The 21,136-nt window shown below is 44.3% G+C and overlaps 1 protein-coding gene across 1 annotated transcript in view; it reads left to right on the forward strand.

Annotated features, from left to right (window-relative positions):
* The first annotated feature begins 1,057 nt into the window (after positions 1-1,057).
* LOC146784490 (CD5 antigen-like) overlaps positions 1,058-21,136 on the forward strand; it is a 631,002-nt gene continuing 610,923 nt past the window's right edge. The window contains exon 1 of the mRNA XM_085633317.1: positions 1,058-1,361. Coding sequence (XP_085489443.1) covers positions 1,307-1,361 — 55 coding nt within the window. The 5' untranslated portion in view covers positions 1,058-1,306. The remainder of the gene's footprint in view (positions 1,362-21,136) is intronic.

The following is a 21,136-nucleotide window of genomic DNA, read 5'->3' on the forward strand; positions in this document are numbered from 1 at the left end:
TCCCTTCTGACCCTTCGCACTGCTGCTTCCAGGCAGCAGCCATGACTGGAAACAACACCGCTCATGCTTCTTTGTTTCAGCAGGCCTCATTCCTGTTAGGGTTCAGGGGTGAATGTGAACAGCAGTATCATGGATGATGTCATCAATGATGTTTGAGATGTCATCTTCGGTGACATCTGAGTACACCCATCACACTGAGGGTGTCACATCGAGTAAAATAAAAAGCGTAGGTGGATTGCTTAAACTAAACTCAGCAATTGGTAATTACTCTTAATGCTTAGTATATTTGAATAACGAATCCTACAGTCAAATCTTTGGCCTTTATTGGTGCTTGCACTAGCAGCTGCAGCATTCCCAGGAGGGTGATAAGGTGGTGATGCGCATATTTTTGACTATATACAAGCTCATTTCAAAAGTCTGTACAGGACTCCTTTTCACTTGCTCATTTTTCTGTATTTTGCACCTGCGCTTCTGCGTTGCCTGTGCGATTTTCGCCACACAGACTCCAGTGGCGTAACGAAAGTTGAGGGGGCCCCCCTGCCATGTACACGGAGGGGCCCCCACTCCGGATTTAATCGGGAGTTCTTGGGCCCGAGTATTGTGCTGAGGGGGCCCCCTGCAGCTCGCCCCCCAACCCCCCGGACCGCAGGGGCCTGTGTTACGCCCCTGACAGACTCCTACCGTTGTTGCATACCTGCATTACGACGGCCAATCTTTATGCACCCATAAGTGTACAAAATCCTAGCTGGTGATGCATTAGTACATCGTTCTGATTTAGAGTATTATTGACAAATGCAATGTTTCATTAATAAATGGGATATCCACCAGACACATCTATAACTTGTTTTTATTACCACAGACAGAGCATAGTTCCTCCGCAGCTGAACGGTTGGTTTCGTGCTGTTCTCTCCTATTACTCTGTTACACTTTAATAACACGAAAACAGTGTTTGCGCATGCCAACGTTAGCATACTAAAGCTAGAGCTATTGACTTTGACAGTGTTTGTATTTGCCTCTCTGCCAACCGACTTGGCCGGTTCTTTGCAAGTGTCTGTCTGAAATTCTCCTGGGCGGAGTTTGTAAACAGAAAAGAGAGCTCAAGGGAAATGCCTCAGGTGCACCAGCCCTGGCCTGGCGGCTCCTTAACCAGCCCCACCCAGCTTCGAGGCACTGACAAGTGACCTTATTCAGGTTTTCAGCAGCAAACGCAACCTAAGGTGCGGAGGAAGGGGCATGTTTTCGAATCACAAAGAGGGCACGAGCTGAATGAAGGGGCTCTCGAACTGTGCGTGAGCAGGAAGTAGTCATGGACTGTTTTGGAGCCTCCCAGGTGTTGCTGTCACTAATGTTCGCTGCTTCCGGTAAGAACCCATTCAGATATACTGTTGCCGTTTGGAGTCAGAGCCCACTGTGATACAGTAACCCTTCTTTTAAAATGTTTTTATTCATCGTGCGCAGAACTGTAGAGCGGTTCCCAGGCGTATCATGTTCCAGTTCTGGACTCTCACGCGCGGTACCAAACCGATGCACTTCAGAAGTTGCATTTCTATCATTTGTTTGTAATAGAAGCTCACAGCAAGCGGTAAACCGAGAGCGAAGGCGGTGATCCGCGAGCCTGCGTGGCGTGATTTTCTGATAAACTCAGTTTGCTGCCAGCCTTCGTTGTTTGCAACGGTACGGTGTGTGCTGAGTGAGGACGTTGTAATATTTGCCTTATAAGCGGTGGTTGGACGTCAGTAAATGAAAGGGAGCCAGCCTATTTTATTTTTATGGGAGGCGTGGAGTGGGGATGGGAGGTGGACGTGGAAAGCACGTAGTAGAATGGCTCTTGCGTATAGACCTCATCTGACATAACACGGAAGACATTCTTGGTCCTCGTGACCGGAAGTGACCTTGAGAGTGGCCGATAGGGCGGTGCCAATAAGAAACCAATGGGTCGCCTTGATTCTAACCCAGTTCATCTCGTGGTAGCACGTGTAGTGCTTGGTTATCCGGAACAGCCTTTAGCGCGGTACAATTAATAATCCCGACAAGCGAACGACCCAACTCTGTAAACCTGTCAATGCATGTCTCCAGATCGCTCCTCTTAAATTAGCCTTATGGATTCAAAATAAGTTCTCACAGTTATGTACAAACCTAGCTTCGGACTGATACATATGAGAACATGGCAACTTTTAATCTGTATTGATGATGAGGGACAGATTGTATCTGTTTACTTTACAATCAAACGCCTTGCACATTAAGGTCGGGGCCATAACGAAGGATCGTGCGGCGCCGGAGGGAACCAATGTTTCAGCCTCCAACCAGAAAACATGAATGAGGGCGATATTCGGCCCAAGACCAATGAATATATGCAGGGCTTTAAGTGGGATAAAAAAAAGGGGTGGGGGGTGTCTCTAGAGCAGTCGTGACCTTTGTAATTAAAGGCATGGTTAAAAGTAATTTCTGTGACAATTCTGTTCTTGCCTCTCTGAGTTTTCACTTATTGCTTCCAGCTACATAACCAACAGCTGGCATACATCTAAAACTAGCCAGGACTATTGGTCAGTGGTTATTATATATTTAAAATACATGAGCAACAACAATGAGTTTGTTGTAAATATTGAATTTTGAAGATGTTTAATTTCTGAAATCATGAAACTGTGAATTAAACATCACTGAGGCCTATGGGAGTGGTCTTCAGAGTGCCTCAAACATTCCTGTTATGTTTCCTCTGTTAGACATGTATGTCCGTTTCCTTTTCACATTTCGTTCATTTCCATATCTTACACCTCATCATTTTCCTCTTTAGCGCACTCCTTTCACTCTCTCCTGGATGTTTCCTCTCATCTCTTTTACCATCCCCAAACAACCAATGCACCCACTCACCTGTAAGCACTGCATTGTATTTTACTTTAGACTTGTCAATGTTATGACAACTGTGTACTGCCTTCATTCACATTAGCACAGAATCACAATTGCAACTGGAATGGGTGGCCAGTGCTCTGGGCGCTCCGCAGAGTGGCCAAGGATTGGATGACCATGTATTCTGAACACCTTTTTGACCCGCGGACAGGCTCTGTGAGAAACTAGCACTGCTTTCACCCTCAACTCCAGACCTCTCAATTGTGGCCCATTATAAACAACTGGAGGCGACTTAGTTCAATGCATACACTATACAAGAGTAAAATGCCACAAGTAAATAAATTACAGGCAGCAAAGAGCAAACACTCTAAGGGAATGGAAGATTAAGTAAAAATATAAACAGAAACTACGTTGCTGACCTGGATTACCTTAATATTTTATACATTAATTGTTCAGAAACCAATTATTGATACGTTTAAGAAAATGAATATATGTTCCTATAGGGACCCATTTCAATATCTGCTTTTAATTACTACCAGATCAGAGCCCCAGAGGGACCTAGCCCACTTAAAGGTCTGAGCATATGTGAGATATGGGAGACTTGGGCCCATCTTCCTGTTCTGCAAGGGGCCCAGCTTTTTGCGTTATGCCACTGCTTAAGGTCTGGGTCAGAGCTCAGAAACATGCATAGCAGAGGTGTTGGAAAATGAAGCATTATTTGTGAGGCCTGCACAAACAATATGTCTACATTTGTCCTTCACTAGGAACCAAACACCCCATTGTAGCACTTGACTCTCAGAGGGTAGCGTTGCAGAGCAGTCTAAGGATTACTCAAGGGAGGTGGTGTGGGCTAGTAATCGCCATTTACAGGTACCCAGAAATAACACTCAATAATTGATTGTCCATTCAATACTTTTCTTTATAAAAAGGAAGAGTATATTTATTACACACACTACTGACTACTATGCTTCAATTTATGGGGGTGGGGGGGAGTCCTAGTACCACCACTCCCATGTATGCACATCATATTGCCCCCAAATTCAGTGGGTTGACCATAACTTGGAGTGAGGGCCCTTCCCACTGGCATCATCCCAGTGGTGACCCCCCCCATTATCTCACCAAACATTTATAATGGGAACACCTGCCATAGTGACACATAACCCCTTACTGAGCATCTCATACTGACCATACAGTATACATCCTTGACTCACAGTGGCTGACAGTCTAAGTTGTTCTTCAACTAATGCAGTAGCAAGGATACATGTCTGAGCATCCCTTAGAATGACAGGTACTTATCATATCTGGTAACAGTTATAATACAATGCAATGAAAGCCCCTAAAAGGCATAACAGTTATAATCACAGGATTAAGCGTTTACAACAAGCCACCATGGAGGAATGCCTTGCAATATAACCCAAATTCACTTAGCATTTATCATATCACATGTGAATTCCAGTCGCCTAAAAAAACAACATCATGTAAATGCACCACTTCTGCAATTGTACCTCTTCACCGCTAGGGGATGTCTCTCCAAGGCATCCCCAGTTCAACCCTTCACACCTTGGTGCAGTACTAAACACCCACACCCAACTGCAGAACCAAAGTTCCAGCCAAACGTTGGTGTTGCAGCCTGTTTGAGCCCTTGAGGGGTGTTTCCCTTTAAGTCCCCAGAGACTTAGGGGGGACTTTCCTCTCTTGTGCTGGGGGAGTCTGCGTTGCTTCTGCAGATCCCTCTGCACCTTGTCACACCAATGGCAGTGGCCCCATCTTCCTGGGGTCACCACATGCCGAAAACACGGGTTTTCCTGCAGATTTGCACCTGCCCTGCCAGGCATTATGGGGCGTTTTTCTCTTAGAACGTGCATATTAGAGCAACAGCTCCGCAACAGCTCTCCTGCTGCTCCGGGTAGAGCAGTGCTGCTTTGGTTGGTGGCCCTATACCTTGACTTCACTTCGTTGGGGGCCCGGTCCAACCCGGGCCCCTCGCGTGCAGGTATTTTGGGGAGCAGCTCGGGGAGCCCACCCTGCCTGCTCTTGTCGGCTCCCCGACAGGCCATCTCACTCGCATGTGGCTGCGCGTGCCGGCTCTTCGTTCTGGTCTGCAGGCAGATACAGATGATATCACTGGTCGGGCGGGGCCTCGGGAGAGTGTGGTGGCACTCCCCCATCCTTTCTCCAGCTGCGGGGGAGTGCGTTGGCACTCCCCTCTCTCCTCCCCTCACACTGGTCCCGGAGTTGGGGATCCCCGCCCCCCCAGGGAAATTTTCACAGGGAGCTCAACGGCACTTCCCGACTTCTGCCTTTTCTTTGGGGCCACGAGTTGGGGGTCCAGGGCCCCTCTCACCATTTCCAGGGGGGGCAGCATGACGCTCCCCTGCCTGTGTTTTTGTCGGGGGCAAGGGTGGGCTCCTGGCACCTCTGCAGGCCACTTCATGGGGAACGCAACAGTGATCCCTGACTTGATTTCGAGGGGGGGCCAGGGTGGGGAGCCTGGGCCCCATAGCACCTTCATGGGGGGCGCAACGGCGCTCCCCAGCTTCCCTTTCTTCTGGGGGCAGCCCCCGGTATCAGACCCACCTTGCAGGCACATCCAAGACCAGTGGCGGAGCCCCACGCGCTTCGTCGTCAGTCTCATTAGAGGTCAAAGGTCACCTACCTTCTGGGGGGGCATATCTCAACCCCAGGGGACCAAATTTTTCAATCTTGGCCTTTTCCTGTTCCTGGTGGCCAGCCCTAGCCACCTAGAGGACTTTTCACCACCCTCCTTGCCTCCATGAGGGTGACTCTGCAAGGAGCTGTCTTCACTGGCTCACTGCTCCAGCCTTTCACCTGTCTCTCCTTCTGGGCTTCTCTTCTCCTCGCTCAGAGGCCCAGACTTCTCCTCCCTGGCCCTGAACTCCCTCAAAGGTGCAGTCCAGAGTCCTGGGACCATCAGAGTTTCTCCTTCCAACTGCTCATGGAGCCAGGCTCCAGCACCAGTCTTCCTCAGCAAGACCACACCCCAGAGAGAGCTCCTCTTCTTGTGCAAGACCTTTTAAAACAATTTGGAGGGGGCAGGCAGGAAGGCTCTTCTGCCCTATCCTGCTGCACCACATCACCTCTCTGCCCCTGCTCCTTCCTTCCTGCACAGGCCTCTGGGATACTTCAAAATGGCATCATCCAGGGTTCTCATGCCACATGGTCTCTGAAAAGCCCCCATCCCCCCTTACTGACTTCATGGCCCGGGTCCGGCGCAGGTCAAGTGCCTGGCACTGTGTGACAGCTGCTGATAGATAAACTGCAGATTCACCCCCATCTCTCCCTCCTGGAGAGAAGACCTTCACCCTTGGAATGCTTGTAGTGAAGGGCTAGGCTTCTGATGCTACAGCTTGGGGAGGAAGGTAGTTAATCCAGCCTGGCAGGGTCACACCCAGCCAGGCTCTGGGTATGAGCTGAGTCAGACGAATATGACATTTCTGGATGACCCATAAGCAGTACAGATATGGCTTTGGACTCAGCAGAATACTACTTTGTACACAACTTACGGTGTACTTTGGTGCGTGTCTGAAATTTGTAGGCCCTAGGGAAGTGAAACTACCCCATATGGTTCTCTTCTTCATAGGAGTGTTCCCACAGTGAAAACAGTAAAGCACACTGACTTTCCCTTACATGTGTCTCCCCACATTATAAAGCCTATTCCATGTCACCACCCAACTCTGAAGGCTAGAGCGGTCGTCCTCAAATCTGGGGAACTGGGTTCCAGTCTCGGCAATGACACTGAACTTCCTGTGATTCTGGGCAAATCACTTAATCTCCCAATGCCTAACAAAAAGAAAAAAATTAATGTGTCCGCATGTAACTCAACTGGTGCTATGTGAAGTGCTCTGATACCTGATTCGGGTCAAGTTCGCGCTATATAAAACTCCGTAAAAAAAAAAATCCTGCTACACCATTCTATCTGTACCTGCTCCTGGGCTACACACTACAAGAATCTCCCCCGAAAAGCCTTTACACAGGTGTACACACATGTCTACATGTAACCAGTCTGGTGCCCCTTACCCTGGCTGCACCGCAGCGGCCTTCTTTCACAAGGCGGACACTGGTGAAATCCACATGCAGTCTGTTTCATCATGAGTTCACTGTGGGTGTGCCCCAGCTTATGAGGCTCTCCCACAGTAAAATCTCAAAAATTAGGTGTTCAAAAACTGAAAAATCTGGGCAGCTCAGATGATCAGAACCACCGTCTAACAAGGGGCATAACAATTTTTTTTAGGGCTAATGCAAGGAGCGAATATGTCCCCTGTAACACCTGTTACCTTCCATTATACAGTTATAAATTGGTTGCGAGAGGGCACCTTAACCCTCAGTGCAACTAAACCTGGTTTACTCTCAATAGCTACGCCTCTGGTACATAGAATGGCATCGTCATGTACTCAAGGAAGATATTTTTAAACCAGTCCCTTGTTGCGAACGCACAACAATTGAGGCTGGCCATCTGCAGGAAGGGTGTGTGTTTACTGCAGTCTCCACAATAGGAACAACTTTTCGGTCTGAGTTGACAGCACAGTTGTGTGCATGGCCTACTGTGTATAATAAAGTGGACTCTGGGACAGTCAATTCAAACAGTGGCATATTTGGATCAGACTCTTTTAGACATTGGTTTGAGGCATTGCAACTCACATGTTAGAGCAGGTAAGAGGAGTATTTCTTTTTCACTTGCATGCTGTTTCGTGATTCATTCTGCCTTCATTGGAATGCTTGCATGGGACAATTTTATGTCTGAAAAGTACACACTGAAAACATTCTTCATTGAATGCCTTTGTAATGACTTGAATGCAAGTCTGACCCTAACCAGACCATCAAGTACCCCACACCAGTAATAAAACCAATACCAAACTTATCACCACAATACCAATACTACCAACAATCCCATACCACCACCAATACTACCACTTTGCATACCAATACCACAGATACCAGTACCACTACCACCAATACTACCATCAACACCAATACCCCATAACCAAAAATACTACTCCAGCATGACCACCGATACAACCACCTCCTACAATACTATCTATTCCAATGTCGACCACCACCAATACCACTACAATAATATCATCATCACCATTTCCACTTACACAAATACCAGCAATACTACCAACACCTTTGTATGGTCTTCCCCCAAACATTTTGCCTCCTCCCCTTCTGTTTTACGGAATTTGTTTTTGTTGGCTGTAGGACTCGGTGCACTTTACCTCTGCTAACCTGTGCTAAAGTGCTTGTGCTCACTCCCTTAAATTTGTTAGTATTGTGTTACACCTAATTGGCATATTTAATTTAATTCTGAGTCCCTAGTATAATGGTATACCATATAACCAAGACTGATGAATCCAATTAAGTAGCTCCTTAAAACATGTCTCAGGCCTGCGATTGCAAGCCTGTGTCTAGCTTTAAACTGCCAATTCCCCCTAGCAAAATTAACTTCCTACCCAGCCTAAAACTCTCCTATGGTAGGCACTAAACATCCCACAAGGCAGGGTGCAGTATATTTAAAAAGTGGGCCATGTACTTTTAAGTTTTACATGTCCTGATAGTGAAAACTGCCAAACTTGTTTTTCACTACCGTGAGGCCTGCCTTTCCCAAAAGATAACATTGGCTTACCTTATTACATTTAATAAGTGATACCTTTTGTGTGGGAGTATATAGAACTTACATGTTTGGTGTCTAAGGAATTGTAATTTAAAAATTCTCTTAATGGTAAAACAGATTTTATGTCACATTTCTGAAAATGCAACTTTTAAAAAAGTAGAAGAAAAGGAAGTGATGGAATGCACTCCAAATTTAACCCAGCGGGAACAGTTTACAATCTTCAATGATCCATTTTTGCGTGCAATCTAGAAGTGCGCCATGTCCCAATTGCACAAAAATATGTCACAACTATCTGGTGCGCCATCACGCACCAGTTTCATGTTGCACTGCTTTCCATTCCAGTCTCAAAAAGGACAAGAAACTTAAATCCAGTGTTCATCTAAGTAATCCATATTTATTCAGAGTTTTTCAATCCGTTTCAAACAGAGGCAACAGAATTCTGAGCTTCAAATACCAGAGAAATGCTCATCCAGGCCTTTATTTCAAAGCACAACAGAATTCACTTAACATTCTGGGTGACCATGCTGTCATAAAACCCAATGCATTTCGGGACGGTGGCCCCTCCTCAGGGGTTACTGTAACATAAAAAAAAGTAAGAGTCTTAGAGAATCTGGTGCATCATAAATGAACAAGCCTACAACATCCATCATGCACTATGCCAGATAACACCAATACGGAATGTGCTTGATAAGTGAAAAACCATGCTGGTAGAAAAACGCTGTGCCCCGTGTGTGAATAAAATAAGATACCAAAGAAACCAAAAGGTTGTATGTCAAATGCTGAAGTAAACCATATGTGCAACCTTAAACTCCCAACAACATATATCTAACCACGCCAACGTGCTCTATGAAAGAAATCAATGTTTTTGAAAAATGTATGTAAAACATCCTTCAAGTGAGTAAAGTGAAATGTCTGTGCATACGTGCTAGACTGAACTTACTGTGAAAACTTAACAGTGCACTCATGCGGTCCCCGATGTAAAATCTCTCTTCATGGTAACCCAACGCTGTGCTTTGCCCCGTTGCCATGCATAAAACCAGCGAAATCATGTATCAACGAAACCATTCCTATTTAACCCATGGTGAACTTAACAGGTGCAACCAATCTGAAATGAGTGACTCTCTAAACAGCAAACTGAAAATATTAGACATGGAAAAGCAAACCAAACGAAGAAAGAAACCGCGTGAGTCCATTCGTAGCCCATTTGAAGAGAGCTACAGGATGGGAGATACCCAACCCAGAGAGATTAGGTTGGTGGTCCTGGGCCTTCCTTTCGCTCCCAAAAACAAGAAAATAAGCAAAAGGTTCATTTGTCTGGGGTTAGTTCTAGTCAAGAGGCGTCTAGTGATAGCATGGTTGGCCCCTAATCCCCCGTTACCTAATGCCTGGTTTAAAGACTTGTGTGAATGGGCGACCGCTTAGGTGGTGAGAATAAAACACGTCAGAAGAGATGAAAAACTTGAAGGGGATATACATGCATGGGAATCTATGCTAGCTGATCTCCGAAATGTCCCGGAGGGGGATAAGCTGGGAGGACTGCCTAGGGGGTGGGGGGCAGGGGGAACACAGCCCCGAAAAGTAACTAGAGGTTGATTTAAAAAGTTTAATGTTGGCATGTAACAGAGTAAGAAAGCGAAAATGATAGTTCCTTGATATGTGGTAAATTGGAGAAGGAGAACCGGGAGAGAGGTTATAACTCTCCTTGAGGATTTCCTGTACTGTAATTGCCTGTTTATGACTCTCAAATGCCATTAAAGTTATTAAAAAAAATAAATCAAATATTACTTGGAAGGTGATGAGGATTTGTAGCAATATATGATGTAGGAACAACTTACCTTAGGGTTCTCTTTCATACGCTATATTAAAGCTATTGTGTTTTGTTTAAAACATCAGTTATTACATTGGTTAAAATTTAATATGGTCAAAAGATCCTAAAGTCCAAATTCCTTTTGGAGCCAAGATTTAATCCCAGCTGTTATTCTAGCATTTACTTGTCTAAGCACAATAGGGTTTCAAAAGGATAGTTCATGGTTGATACTTATCTATGGAAATGAATTGTAAACTATCTGTAATCATTGATTCTATGATGGCGTTCACTGACTTAAGCAACAAGTTATAGGTACCAGAACGAATGAAAAAAAAGTATCTTTCAGGACTATAATTCTTCTAAATTTTAGTTTAGTTTCTAGGTTGCCTTGGGTCAAATAAATAGTGTTCACTGGACTGAAGCCAGTACTGCACCGATTGTCATAACACCTGTTATACCTGGCACCATTGGCGTGGGTCTCCCTTCCATTTTTCGCTGTTGTCTCCTCTGTTTTTGCTGGAAAATTGATGCTCTGGGCGCTGTGCCACTGCCATTCAGTGCCACAGCACGAATGCTCCCTGTGTAAATATGACATGTGAATTGGTCTATCCATGATTGGCTTATTTGGTTTACCTGTTAGTCCTTAGTAGTGTGGCCTGTGTGTGCCCAGGGCTGGTAAACCAAATGCTGCTTGTGAGCCTGCAGCGCTGGTTTGCGCCACCCACAGAAGCAGCTTGTAAAGTGTGTCTCAGACATGCCACTGCAGAGTCTGTGTGCAGTCCAGAACTGCCATCTTGGTGTGAAGTGCACCCACATCCCAGCCCCTGAACCTTCCCTTGGGATCATGTAAGCCACCCCCCTGGTAGGGTGCATTGTATGTGTAAGGTAGGACATGCCCTGGTGTGTGTAGCATGTCCTGGTAGTGAATTACACCCAATTTCGTTTTTCACTACTGTAAGGCTACCTGTTCTCCATAGGCCAGAATGGGAGGTTTGGCTATTACATCCTATAGTCCTAACTAACCCAAAGAACATGGTAGAAAAACGAATTTAGTATGCCTGGAGTCAGAATATTAAAATACATCTTTTAGAGAAGTTTATTTTTATATTCTGTGTTTTAAAATTCCACTTTTGGAAAGTAGGTATTTTCTTGCCTAAGCCTTCCAGTGTGCCCTGCTGTTATGTGTATTGGCCGTCTGGTTTTGGAGGGACAGGGCAGGCTGAGTCAGACCTGGGTTGAATAGAGAGATCTGCATTGGAGTATGGGGAGGGGTAGTTCCTTGACCTGAATAGGGCTGTGCCTGGCAAGGTGAATGCTGGCTTGACCTCCCACTGTGCGTCTGATGGCAGACCCCCTCTTTCTGAAAAGAAGGATGCAGCCTGGTAAACAAAGTACTCCAGGGCTGGGCAGAACTGGTTCTGGCGGGGTTCAGTGACTTGTAGCTTCTGAGAAGATAGACTTTGGGGTATAAATATCTGTGCTGAAACCCGTACAATTTGTATTGCTCCTGGACAACAAGAAGAACCTCTGTCCGTGTAACTGAAGGAATCTGCAGGAGGTGATTTTCCCTGTTCTTGTGCTGTTTCTTGGACTGGCCTGGAGTGGTTACTACTGGACTCGGAAGAAGAGGAAAAGGACTTTGAAGGAACTTTTATTTTATCTTGCTACAGCAATCGCCCATGGGCTAGAAGAGAGCTAGCCTCCTGTTGGAGTCTCAGGCACATCAGACTCCACCATCAGCCTCCTGTTTCCTCCCAGCGAGGATTTCTATCTGCAGGTGAGGCGCCTGTGCGTTCCAGGGCCACTAGTTCTACTGTGGAGAAGAGTGCTGAAAATCGTCGCTAACGCCCGTTTGCGAGCCGCTGCAGCTGAAGCGCTGCCACTGAGTGCTCGCTACCGGAGATCATCGCATCACATGTCTGCGGGCTGCCAAATGCTCGCTGACCTCAAGATTATATCATCACCTGTTTGCGGGCTGCCAAAGGCTCGCTAACAAGAGATCATCGCATCACATGTTTGCGGGCTGCCAAATGCACGCTGACCTCAAGATTATTGCATCACCTGTTTGCGGGCTGCCAAAGGCTCGCTAACCAGAGATCATCGCATCGAGTTCATCGCTTCACGACATCGCAGCGTAGCGCCGAGCGTCCGCCATTTTTATCGCATCAGGATCGTCGCTCCCTCGCAGAGCGCCATTTCTTTTCATCGCAACAAGATCGCACACACAACAGGCTCGGCGCATCATCCTTCCTTGCGGCAAGGATTTCAGCTCATCGCCGGCTTAGCGTGGAGAAGTTTGTCGCTTTGTCCTGCACACAGATCAGCGCATCATCCTCCCTTGCGGCAAGGATTCAACGCATCGCTGGTCACGCGTGATGAAAATCATCGCTACAGCTCCTTAGCGACATTTTGGTTGCTTTGCTACAGAATACAGGTATTTTGTGAGTAAAAGGGTCGCAGAGACCACTGCCTTGAACTGAACTCCTCTTTGCACACTTTGAACTATTTTTGCAGCATTTTTAGAGTAACCCTATTTTCCTAGTATTGTGGATTTTTACTGTTATTGGTCTTGTGTTAAGTCTATATATAAAGATACTTATTTTTATAACTCCTTGTGTGGTGTCCCTTTGTAGTGTTCTTCACTGTGTTACTGTGTATGGTCATAAATGCTTCACACACTGCCTCTGAGATAAGCCTAGCTGCTCGTGCTACGTTACCACAGGATTGAGCAGGGGTTATCAAAGGGTGTAGCCCTCTTACTCTGACTTAGGAAGAAGGGTCCCTACTTGGACAGTGGCCAGCCATTGTCAACTAGAGACCCCCATTTCTAACAACACCCATCCCCCTTCACCCTCCCTCCCTACACCCAAACAGTGACCAGGGATTCCTAACCCAGAGTTCAGATTTATAGCTGATTTGGTCATGGGAAACTAAACAACATTTATAGTCACTGGGGTGTCCAGTGTACAAACGATTGATGGCTCTAGTGCTGTAACGGAGGTTACAAGGCACTATTCATAAGACTAGTCAAGGCTCCTACCATTTTCCAACACATTCGGAAGGAGGACCCTGCAAAGGGGGTGGTGAGTTGTTATGTCTAGTACCGAAGGATGTCCCAAACTTCAGAGATTAGCATCTTATAAACAAATGGCCAGGTTCACTTTTTGGTAAAAGTGTCCACGAGTCAGAGGACACTAAATGCATTAGTTGGCAAACATGGAGCATGGAGGGGCACTTTAGTTTAGGCACCTGCTAGACACTTGAACTGCGACAACTCAGGACTGAATGTTAAAGAAATAGCACTCTTACAAGTCCACGCTCAGCACAAACAACCCTAGCAAGCAGAATGGGGCCAGGGACATGATATAATGGGAATCGTAGCCTTCCTCTTAGGTTGAAGGCTTGGCAGCATTTGTTCTCACTAAATCAAGGAGCGAGAGATGCTATTACTATCTTTAGTTCACTCTTCCTAAGTACCACTAGGTCAGTGGCCAAGTGCACCCTACAGAGTGCCAGGGCAGATGTCTGGGGGCAGTACAAGCTATATTGATGCTTGTGGGTACAGATTCAGAAGGGATGTATGACGTTACAACGCACACTTTTACAACGCATGCACTTACAACGCATTTTTTACAACGCATAATCCATTACAACGCATGACATTACAACGCATGACACTACAACGCATTTTTAAAAAATACCTTTACAACGCATTACCATTACAACGCATACTACCTTTACAACGCATACCATTACAACGCATAATATTAAATTACATTTAAGGTAAGTATTAGATAGTATAGGGGTAAAAATTACTATTCTAACTCCAGGGGGTGCAACAGTAGGGTAAGTGTTGGATAGTGTAGGGGTAAAAATTACTAATCTAACTCCAGGGGGTGCAACAGTAGGGTAAGTGTTGGATAGTATAGGGGTAAAAATTACTATTCTAACTCCAGGGGGTGCAACAGTAGGGTAAGTGTTGGATAGTATAGGGGTAAAAATTACTAATCTAACTCCAGGGGGTGCAACAGTAGGGTAAGTGTTGGATAGTGTAGGGGTAAAAATTACTAATCTAACTCCAGGGGGTGCAACAGTAGGGTAAGTGTTGGATAGTATAGGGGTAAAAATTACTATTCTAACTCCAGGGGGTGCATCAGTAGGGTAAGTGTTGGATAGTATAGGGGTAAAAATTACTATTCTAACTCCAGGGGGTGCATCAGTAGGGTAAGTGTTGGATAGTATAGGGGTAAAAATTACTATTCTAACTCCAGGGGGTGCATCAGTAGGGTAAGTGTTGGATAGTATAGGGGTAAAAATTACTATTCTAACTCCAGGGGGTGCATCTGTAGGGTAAGTGTTGGATAGTGTAGGGGTAAAAATTACTATTCTAACTCCAGGGGGTGCATCAGTAGGGTAAGTGTTGGATAGTATAGGGGTAAAAATTACTATTCTAACTCCAGGGGGTGCATCAGTAGGGTAAGTGTTGGATAGTATAGGGGTAAAAATTACTATTCTAACTCCAGGGGGTGCATCAGTAGGGTAAGTGTTGGATAGTATAGTGTAATATTATGCGTTGTAATGGTATGCGTTGTAATGGTAGTATGCGTTGTAATGGAATGCGTTGTAAAGGTAGTTTTTAAAAATGCGTTGTAGTGTCATGCGTTGTAATGTCATGCGTTGTAATGGATTATGCGTTGTAAAAAATGCGTTGTAATGGTAGTGCGTTGTAAAAGTTGCGTTGTAAAGGTTGTTCCCCATTCAGAAGTAACCATCAGGTACAGTCCTTCAGTGTAAAGATGATTCAGTCTTTCCCTTGGTTGTCAGCCAGAAAGGCATTCATTCTTTCATCCTCTTGGCCAGTAGCATTTCCTCTCCACTAGGCAGCATGCTCCTATTCTACTAAGTAGGGCAGCAGCTTAAACCTTTTCTTTGTTTCTTGGCTTTATTCCAATCTGGAGGAAAGCAGCAAGGATGTGCCGTGATGTGGCATGTCATATGATTTGCTGCTGCGATAGAACTGCTTTCAAAGCAAAGACAAGGATAAGAACTGGCTCCTGAGGATCAGCATATTTTTGCTTCCTCTAGTGATGGAATTGGGGAACAAAAAAGATGCAGAATGAGTGGGGATTTGGAAATCACGGGCCAGACACCCAAAGTTAGTTTGAGCTCTTGCTGCACAGATAAGTGAGGAGATATCTACTTAGTTATCCATACTGGTTTTGACCAATGCTTTTATTCCTTGGCTTATCTTCAGGCCGAATGTGAATTGAATGAGACCACAAACCAAAGAAAAGTGAATCTACTATGGGTCCCTAAAGCTGCTCCAAGTAAAGTAAAGCTGGAATTGTCCTAACCCTATTGTAAAGGGCTATCAGCCTGTGTGCCAAGTGATATGCCCTTGCAGAACACACCATTTATACCACACACTGGCCCTCATGAACACCATTGTAAACACAAACACACAAACCACACTGTGGGTGAAGTGAGCAATCCTGATTAAAGGGAGGCCCCATGAGTCTTACCAAGAGGGAATGAAGACACGTCTGCCAAAAATACAGATGATGAAACATATGCCTCCTTCTCTACGAATCAGCTGCCACCCACTGTTGGTTTCCATAATGGCTGGTGAAGTGGCGGTTGTCCCGCTCTACTATGAGCAGGGTTCAGATTGGATGTGATGTAGCCTAAACGTGTTGGGCCTCATAAATTATTTTAATTGATCTAGTTTCTCTTATCTCATAATAATCTCAGCTACCATACCAAATCTCGTAGGTCCTCTGATGGATCTTGTTCTGTGCTGGAAGGGACCAGAACAGTGACAGCTCCTCCGCTAAGATGGAGGAGTGTCATCCCACTGCTTCAGCTGCAAGCTGAACACAAAAAACAAAATGATAATAACGTTACGTTATTATCATTTTACTTTTTGTATTCAGCTTGCAGTTGAAGGGGTGGAACTGGGCTCCTTACGCCTCACAGGAAGGAGGACAGGGGGCAGCACCAAAAGTGTGTAAGACGCTTTGGCTGACCGTCCTGGGCTGGCCAAACCGTCATGCGTACTGTGCATGTTCTCCACCCAGGCCGCACTACAGCCTGGGTGGAGAACCTGCCCAGCCTGCCAGACCCTGTCTGAGAGCAGAACCACAGCGTGCAGACCAATCACAATGCTGCTAAGACAGCATTGTGTTTGGCCAGGGGATTCTGGGGGGCAGTGTGGTTCACTTCCTGCTTCCAGGCTGCTCCAGAGAGAACGGAGGAGAGGCAGCGCTCAACGGTATGAAGGTAAGTGTTTTTTCAATTTAATTTATTTCCCCCTCCACCCCCCCGCCCCACCACCCCTTTTGGGGAGCAGCTGCTACTGGGCCAAAATACTTGAGGGATGAACAATTAGCATATGAGGACCTGGAATTAGATACTTGTTAGTATTCAATAAGTTAAGGTAACCTCCCAGGTAATTTCTACCACTTGATTAGTTAATCATAGATCGTATTAATTTAGCCACAACAAATAATGAAAAAGAATCAGCAGAATATTCATTATTGAATTGTATTTTCATCTAGCTTAAAAAAATTAGCATACAATCTAATAATAAATTTGATCATATTTAATAAACATTAACAACTTTATGAAATCCAGACATGAAGTGACCTATCTTCCTCAGCCAAGGGAGAGTTTATCCTAAGAAAGTAAATAGATATAGGAAAATCAGTTTTTTCCCATACCAACCCAATTATTGAAAGTTCAGTTATTTCCGAATAACCAGTTCCAGATCATGGACAGAGTTGTCTGCCCCTGTTCGCACTGCAGCGTCAATGCCACAGCTGCTTGTTGAACCCTTTCCGCCAGAGAGGTTCCGCTACGCAAGCGTACCATCTGGTAGCAAGAGCAGTATTTTGTCACAGTTCGTGTTGTTTTTGGAAGTCCAAATTTTCAGTCTCTGTACCACAAGGTGTGTGGGGTGGAGATGGACAAGATAGGAACCTCCCATGTTCACAGTTTAGACAATTCTACTCCATTAATTCTAGGTTACACACCTTCACATCGCCAAATGTTTGGGACTACTCTGTCCCATTGGTCAGTTTTCATTAGGATGAGATGAGAAGTATGCAAATCTGGAAGAAATAAGTAATCCATTACTTTGCATTTTTCTTAGTACCAATGTTCTTTAGTCATATGACTGTCTCTGACACTTAGGAAGTAGGCAAGTCAATATTTTCCTCCCTTGTCAGTCCATTCTCAAGCAATGTGCTCTAGGAAATAACAATTTTGTTGCAAGTCTAGTCAAGTAAGCTACAAACGTGAATGGAATCATTTGAGTGTTAGAATACAAGTAGAAACGTTAGGAAAGGTTCCCATAGACGTCAGACTATTCAGTTCATAAGTTCATACTAGGATAGAAAGCAAGTTTTGACGCCTTCATGAAACACAGCTTGTGCACGATTGTGCTAAAATATTAATCTTACATTATTCAAAACAGTGCATTAGTTCTTCAATTATGCAGATTAGTGAATTCTAATTACGTCATATAAGTATAAGGTACCCCCAATTTTTTTCATTTTTTTAAATAACATTTAATTATTATTTTGTATATAATTTTGTAAGTCTCTTAACACATTATTGGTTAATACATCATTCATGATTTTAAGCACATCTGAAAGAAACTTTCACAAAGCACAAATTATAACATTACTTTGTGTAACATCTATTTTTCTCGTCAATGTCCGTGTTCACATTACACATTCTAGTGTTATTAACCATTATTCTAACTTATGAGAAATGTTCTGTGTTATCATTTATTGAATATATTCATACATGCATGAAAACATGTTAATATAATTGTTAAACTTCACCTTAGCTTACTGCCTGTTAAGTATTACCAGAAACCTACTAACTTACTGAATGCTTTTACAATTCAGTATTCAAATCTGGTTTTATTTGTGTTTTCTTAATTTTGATAACCGACCCACATTTGTCATTATTGCATAATAATGTCGCAAATCATTTTCAGGCTAAAATTGTAGACATAGATGGAAGATAACAGCTATGCTCTAGCAGATGTGTGCATAGTCCAGCAGAATGTGCCATTTAGTTGTTGGCAGGGGGCAACAACACATGCATTTCCCGAGGTTTAAAGCAGTAGGCAGAAAAACACAGGGTAGTCTAAAATGCTGTAAACCAGCCATGGTGGATCTTTGACATAAAAAGGGAATTTTTTACTTGGCAGTGTTACAAATATTCAAGCTTAGAAGCCATTGGTTTTACAGGTAGATTTGCAGAGAAACCTAATACTTAACTAATACATATTCCAACACTTCAGAGTTTGACAAAATAATGTGATGATTTTTTTGTCAGCAGCATCACAGCCCACATTTATCACTAACAAAATTATACCCCAATGACTTAGGTCTTCTTTCATGCTTGGATGTGCATAGAATCCTCACATTTTCTAGCTTCCAAATCAGTGCCGCATACCCGACCAAACCGGGGACTTATTGTTTTCCCTATGGCCAAGCTCTGCTGGCATCAGGGACGCAGAGATATCAAGCAACAACAAATAGATCAATTTGCGGTGTACAAGCATAGACTACTGAAGCATTTATTCATGGTTTATGAACCCTCCTTCTTTGAAAGGGTGGAAATGTTGTGTACCCTCTCTAAGACTAGTGAGATGCACCAGGAAGGAAAGGCCAACTTGATGTTAGAGACAACTCCCTACTCTTGGCAGGGTCGGACTGGCCTACAGGGCAATCAGGCAGTGCCCAAAGGGCTGGCCTAAAAGCTCAGTTTGTGGGCTGTTTTTTTTCCTGTTTGTTGGTCTGTTTTATCCGTTGATTTCCTTGATACTAAAGTAAACATTGCCTTCAACGAGCTCAAATCCATACCGCTTTCCAAACCTTGTTGAACACTTACACATCTTGTCTTTACAAGTTCAAAACTGCCCCTATTTGCAACCAAGGGACAGATATTTTAGCTGTCTAATTACCTAATGGGGGCCACTTTTATTCTGGTGCCCGGGCCTATTTTCTGTCTCAGTCTGACCCTGACTCTTGGTTTCCACTTAGGAACATGAAACCCTGCACATCTGTCACACAGGACGCCAGAAAAGATTAGAAAGAGAGCCAGTGTTCATACTGGATTCGAGATGTATTTGAATATAGAATCCTGTACATCTCATTATGGCTTTAGCTGGTTATGATATAGTTATTGCTCCCAGCTGCCTGGTGTCTCTTGTTCTTGAAGGCATGATTGCTTTTGTGTCTGGTTGTGTGGCTGTTGTTCACAGTTGATAGTCATATGGCTGATGCATCTGACTATCTGAAGTTCTGTTTGTGTCATATCTGCTGGTCTTGTCTGTGCACTATCTGTCATGCCTAGCCCTGTAGTGGTTGTTGTTCCTGGGACGGCGAAGACTGTACCTGGACAAATGACAACAGCACCTAGTAAATGATGACAGCATGGCAATAGTGTCTGCGTGGCATGCCTTGGTGTACTTCTGTATAAATGGCTTTACCTGGCCATAATAGCGTATTGACTGTGCATGTGAAGGGGCGCAACGCATCCTACAAAATTCCCTAGGCATATGTGTTTCCTTTGGAATGTAATGAAAGTTGTGAAGTTGTAAATCTGTTAATCCTTAGGAAAAACATGTTTCTGTCGCAAATGACTTTGGCACCGTTTGACGTACCTTAGCTAAACTTTGCAAAAATATACATTTTAAAATTGGTCAAGATTGGCAAATGTACATGATAGATCCCAAAAGTTGTATTTTGCATTTCAACTTTGCTTTGCAGTATTTTGAACAGAAAAGCTGTACAAGAGAAGAATTTATTACATAGTAAACTGGCAAACTAATGCAAAAGTTCCATACATTTCTTAGTTGAACATAAAACATAAATGCATGGGTATGAATTGTATTATTCAAGAGTTATTGGAGCAATGAAGTCGGGCATGCATGCCAATAAAGTTGTGTTAGTAGGATCCTTGATCTAGGTGGCGTTTAAAGGTAGGTTGTACGATGGCTAAGGAGTGAATAGCCCTCAGTTCAAGGTCTGGGTGTTCTACTGGAGCGATCCAAGGACACAGAATGAGCAAAAGTGGGATGAAGGTGCAATTAGCAAAAGTTGGATTGGTAGTGAGGGGAAGGGTGTAAGGGTCTTTGAGTAGATAAGTTGTCAGAGATTTTTTGGGAGAATGCTGGATGAGGGTATTGTCAAGGTATGGGGGCTATGCTATTTCACTGCCTTGATAACTAGAGTTTGGAGTTTAGATTGGACCAGCACTGGCAGAGAGCCATTGAGCTTTGAGAGCGTACATGGAGGTGGACTTGTGCTGTAGAAGGTTGCCTAACACTTGATTTCCAAGCATGTTGCGTTGTTGCCAGGGAGAGTGCAGGGTTAGGGAGATCAAATTGCACATTGCTAAAGTAATCCATCTTGCTTGTCAATTTATGAGTGTGTTAAAGGATTTTTTGCGGTGTTAAATCATCCAGGGAAACTGATTATTTTTAATGTTAGTCAGTAGTTATCCAGCTCCAGGCGCAGAGGTTGTTGCATACAAACATAGTTTAGTTTCATCTGTGAGTCAAAAAACATCCCAAGGTATCTCACTGTAGTGGAGGGTGGCTATTGATGAGCTCAACAGCAAAGGTGCAGGGAAAAAGAGTATTTCTGTCTTAGATGAGATGATCATAAGAGGAAGGGTTGCTTCTGCAGAGGTAGATGACCTTACGGAAGTTTAATTTATAGCAAAGGATGAAAAGACAAAAGAAAATAGATGTGGGTAGCCCTTGCTTTTTAGTATTATCAAAAGCAGCATCTGATCATTGCACCCCGGAAATAGGGTGCAACGTGAGAATA

The sequence above is a fragment of the Triturus cristatus genome, chromosome 11 (assembly GCF_964204655.1).
Source record: "Triturus cristatus chromosome 11, aTriCri1.1, whole genome shotgun sequence".
Classification (NCBI taxonomy): domain Eukaryota; kingdom Metazoa; phylum Chordata; class Amphibia; order Caudata; family Salamandridae; genus Triturus; species Triturus cristatus.